Source organism: Marmota marmota, unplaced genomic scaffold, assembly GCF_001458135.2.
Source record: "Marmota marmota marmota unplaced genomic scaffold, marMar, whole genome shotgun sequence".
NCBI lineage: Eukaryota > Metazoa > Chordata > Mammalia > Rodentia > Sciuridae > Marmota > Marmota marmota.
Window position 1 is genome coordinate 4,422,664 of NW_026000026.1, and position 3,851 is coordinate 4,426,514.

General features: G+C 49.2%; 2 protein-coding genes across 10 annotated transcripts in view; both read left to right on the forward strand.

The window, feature by feature from the left end:
- The first annotated feature begins 701 nt into the window (after positions 1-701).
- The window catches only part of Snx21 (sorting nexin family member 21), a 4,942-nt gene continuing 1,792 nt past the window's right edge, over positions 702-3,851 (forward strand). For 2 of the 8 annotated variants that reach the window (XM_048810754.1, XM_048810755.1), the window contains exon 1: positions 713-851. Coding sequence is in view for 1 of the 8 variants with exons in the window: in XM_048810753.1 (XP_048666710.1) it covers positions 820-844 (25 nt within the window). In the remaining 7 variants the exon portion in view is untranslated. Of the gene's footprint in view, positions 852-3,851 lie in introns of all 8 variants that reach the window. The other 6 variants (XM_048810760.1, XM_048810758.1, XM_048810756.1 and 3 more) reach the window with 6 other exon arrangements.
- Zswim1 (zinc finger SWIM-type containing 1) overlaps positions 734-3,851 on the forward strand; it is a 43,566-nt gene continuing 40,448 nt past the window's right edge. The window contains exon 1 of one of the 2 annotated variants that reach the window (XM_048810749.1): positions 734-851. The gene's annotated coding sequence lies outside the window, so the exon portion shown is untranslated. The remainder of the gene's footprint in view (positions 852-3,851) is intronic. The other variant, XM_048810748.1, reaches the window with a different exon arrangement.

Sequence of the window (3,851 nt, forward strand, 5' to 3'; positions counted from 1 at the left end):
CCTGCACCGGCTGAGGCACGCCCTGGCCAGCGAGGGCCCCGGGGAGGCGGCGGCGGGCCCGGAGGCCGAGCAGTTCCCGGAGACCTCCGAGCTGGAGGACGACGACGCCGAGGGCCTGTCCTCCCGTCTCAGCGGCACCCTCAGCTTTACCAGCGCGGAGGACGACGAGGACGACGAGGACGACGACGACGAGGAGGCCGGCCCCGACTCGCCGTCTCCCGGGGACAGAACATCGGGAGAAGGGCCAGGCAAGTGTGGAAGGCGCGAGTCGGGAACGCTGGGGTAGCTGGGCCTCCGTCCGGCCGTGGAGAGCATCCCGGGCGCTGAGTTGAGCCAGCTGACACGCCGACACTGCCTGCAGCGCCTCCGATGTCTTAGCCGGGTGACCTTGAGAGAGTCACCACCCCTTAGATCCAAGAGTTCCCTTATGTCAAATGAGAGACATCACTTCCATCTCAGGGTTTTTAAGCCTATTAAGTGCGCGGGACCTGGGATAGAGATGGAAATGATGTGCCAGCCATGTTTTGGGGATGTTGTCAGCCGGGCTTGGTGTGTGGTACCAGGTGCCTCTCTGACCCTCAGTTCTTTAAAAATGGGGAATAACGCCTACTTCACCTTAGATGAGTGAGGTCATGGCATACCGTGTATGTTGACCTGAGGTCCTTTGATATGACTGGTCATGTGCTTGTGCAGAACGGTGCCCCCCACCCGATGGGCAGCGAGGCAGTCAACTCCTGGCCCGGCAGCTACAAGATTTCTGGAAGAAATCCCGGAACACCCTAGTACCCCAGCGGCTGCTCTTTGAGGTGACCAGCGCCAATGTTGTCAAGGACCCGCCCTCCAAGTACGTGGTGAGTGAGGTTCCAGGAACACCTGGGCTGTGAGTCTGGGGAAAAAAACTAGGGAAGATTCGAACTTGATGGAAGTTCTGGCTGTGTAGTTCTAAGTGGCTGCCCTATTTTACAGATGGGAAAACTGAGGCCAGAAAGGGGATGTGACTTTATGTGAGTTGAGCAAGTCCTCAGGCAAATGACTTAGTTTCTCTGAGACTGAGTGAAGTGGTAGATTAAGGACCTGCTTTCTGTCCCAGTTTTGAGAACTGGTATGTGTGCTTCCACCTTTCCCCAAGGTTTTTGCAAACTGTGGTGAGACACAGACTTGAGAGCCACAGGTTAGTGGTCAAGGAAAGGTGCTTTGGACCCAGATCAGCCTTGATTCACATCTCACTTTTCGTTACCAGCTGTCTGACCTTGGGTGGGCTGTGTGATTTTGTCAACCCCCAGGTTTATTATCTGAGCAATGAGGATAATGCTGAGGATTAGAGCAGGAGTTAAAGGAGACAATGCAAAAAGAGCCCTTAACATTGTGCCTGGCATTATGAGGTGCTCAAGAAGATGGTAGCTATTCAGGTTCCACATTACTTCAGAATCTGAAACTTTTGAGTGTCAACATGATGCTACAATTTAAATTCCACACCTGACAGTCAAAATACAGACACACTAAAATACTGAATAAAACCAGACTGAGGGCTAGGGTTATAGCTCTGTTGGTAGAGCGCTCGCCTAGCACATGTGAGGCTCTGGGTTCGATCCTCAGCACCACAAAAAAATAAAGATATTAAAAAAACAGACTGAGGGTGTATCTCAGTGATACAGCGCTTACCTAGCATGCTCAGGATACCCTAGGTTCAATTCCCAGCAACACACACACACACAGTATAAATAAATTTTGAACTTATATTTAAGTTTCATCCCCAAGATACCTCATTATGTATAGAAAGATTCTACAATCCAAAATCTGAAACACTTCCAGACCCAAGCATTTTGAATCAAGTCTTATTTAACTTTGGATTGGAAATGTCAGGCATCTAGGGCCTGCTGTGGCCCCCTCATAACTCAAGTGAATCTATTCCTGTGTGGAATAATCCTACTGTTCTGCATGGAATCCTGTGTGGAATAGGGGGTTCCGTAGGGGTTAGGGTGAAGAACAGCTGCAGAGAGGGCCTTGGTCTGTTTTCCTTGCTGTGGAGGGAGAAACCGACATGCAGAATGAGGGCTGCCAGGTTCTGCTCCCCGTGGAGCCTGCAGCCCAGTGGGTGACTCTTCCCGACAGTGGCAGCTCCCTGCTTCTCACTCCGTCTTCACTACCCTCCTCTATCTCTGACTCAGCAGGAAGGGGGCCCAGAGCCTGTCCCACATTTGGGCCTCTCCACTCCTCTCTGTTGCTGTTACTAACAAAGGCCACACCCATGGGGTGGCTGTTCCAATTTGAGCAGGGATTGACTCTGATGATCCAGCCTTTCTGTGTGCACACTGGAGACTGACCCCAGGTCCTTCTGCATGCCAAGTCTGTGCTCTACCACTGAGCTACCCTGCTGCCCCTGATGGTCCAATCTTAAGTGGAAAAGGTCCCAGAACTCTGGAGTGGGCAAGGGGTCATACACACGAAAGGAATACCAAAGATCAGTCATCAAGGAGCAAGCAGCTCAGAATAGGAAGGAATGGAGGTGACTCTGGGTACCCAGATGGGAAGAAAATGACAAAAAAAAAAAAAAGTAGAATGGCAACTATTTTATCCAGGCTATGGAGAAGCAAGTCACCTCCTCTGTTCAATGGGCACCCTGAGTTTCCATATAACCTGTGGGGAGGGTGACAAGCAGAGGTTTTAGAATCCTATCAAATCCTATCCTGGGTTTGAATGCCAGCTAGGCCATTCGCCAGCTGTGGTACTTGGGGCAAGTCTTTGAGGCCTTTACCTCCTCTTTGAGCCTGCTTCTTTGCTGACAGAGATAAGGACACACCTTCCTTGAAATGCTGTTGTGATTAAATGAAATCATAGATGGAAAAGTGCTTGGTATAGTACAAGGCCCAGGGTAAGTGTTCAGTTAATGGAACTATATCATTATTCCCTGTGTTGGTGGGACATTACAAGGATTACATAAAATAATGAGTATTTTAAGCCAGCTGGGTGTCATAGTGCATGCCTGTAATGCAGTTGACTCAGGAGGCTAAGGCAGGAATATTGCAAGTTCAAGGCCATATTGTCACCTGAAAAAAGATCCTGACCTGAGAACTGCCTTTTAAAAACCAACCTGAAGCCTGGCACAGTAATCCCAGGGACTGAGGCTGAGGCAGGAGGATCAGAAGTTCAATACCAGACTCAGCAATTTAGCAAGACCCTTAATAACTTAGCAAGGCCCTGTCTCAAAAAATAAAAAGGGCTGGGGGGTGGGTAGCTCAGTGGTAGAGCACCTGGATTCAATCCCCAGTACCAGAAAATAAATAAATAAACAAACAAACAAATAAATAAATAAAACCCAAACTGAGAGCTTCTCAGTTTACAGTCAGAGATTTAAAAGGAAGTCAGGAGTGGTACCACACACCTGTAGTCCCAGTTACTCAAATGCCTGAGGCAAGAAGATTGCTTAAGCCCAGGAATTTGAGGCCAGCCTGGGCAACAAAGGGAGATGCTTTTCTCAGATAAAAAAGATGAAAAAGAAAATTAAAGAGAGGAATCACCTCCCATATCTGATGCAGTATACTCTGGTATACCATCTTTAAAAACTCATGTACTTGCCAGGTGCAGTGGCATACACCTAAAACCCCAGTGGCTCAGGAGGCTGAGGCAGGAGGATTGCAAGTTTGAGGCCAGCCTAAGCAATTTAGCAAGGCCCTAAGCAACTTAGTGAGACCCTGTCTCAAAAAATAAAAAGGGCTGAAGATGTAGCTCATTAGTAAAGCACCCCTGGATTCAATCCCCAGCACCAAAAATAAATAAATAAAGGGCTGGGGATGTAGTTCAGTGGTAAAGCACCTCTGGGTTCAATTCCCAGTTACCCCTCCCCCCCCCCC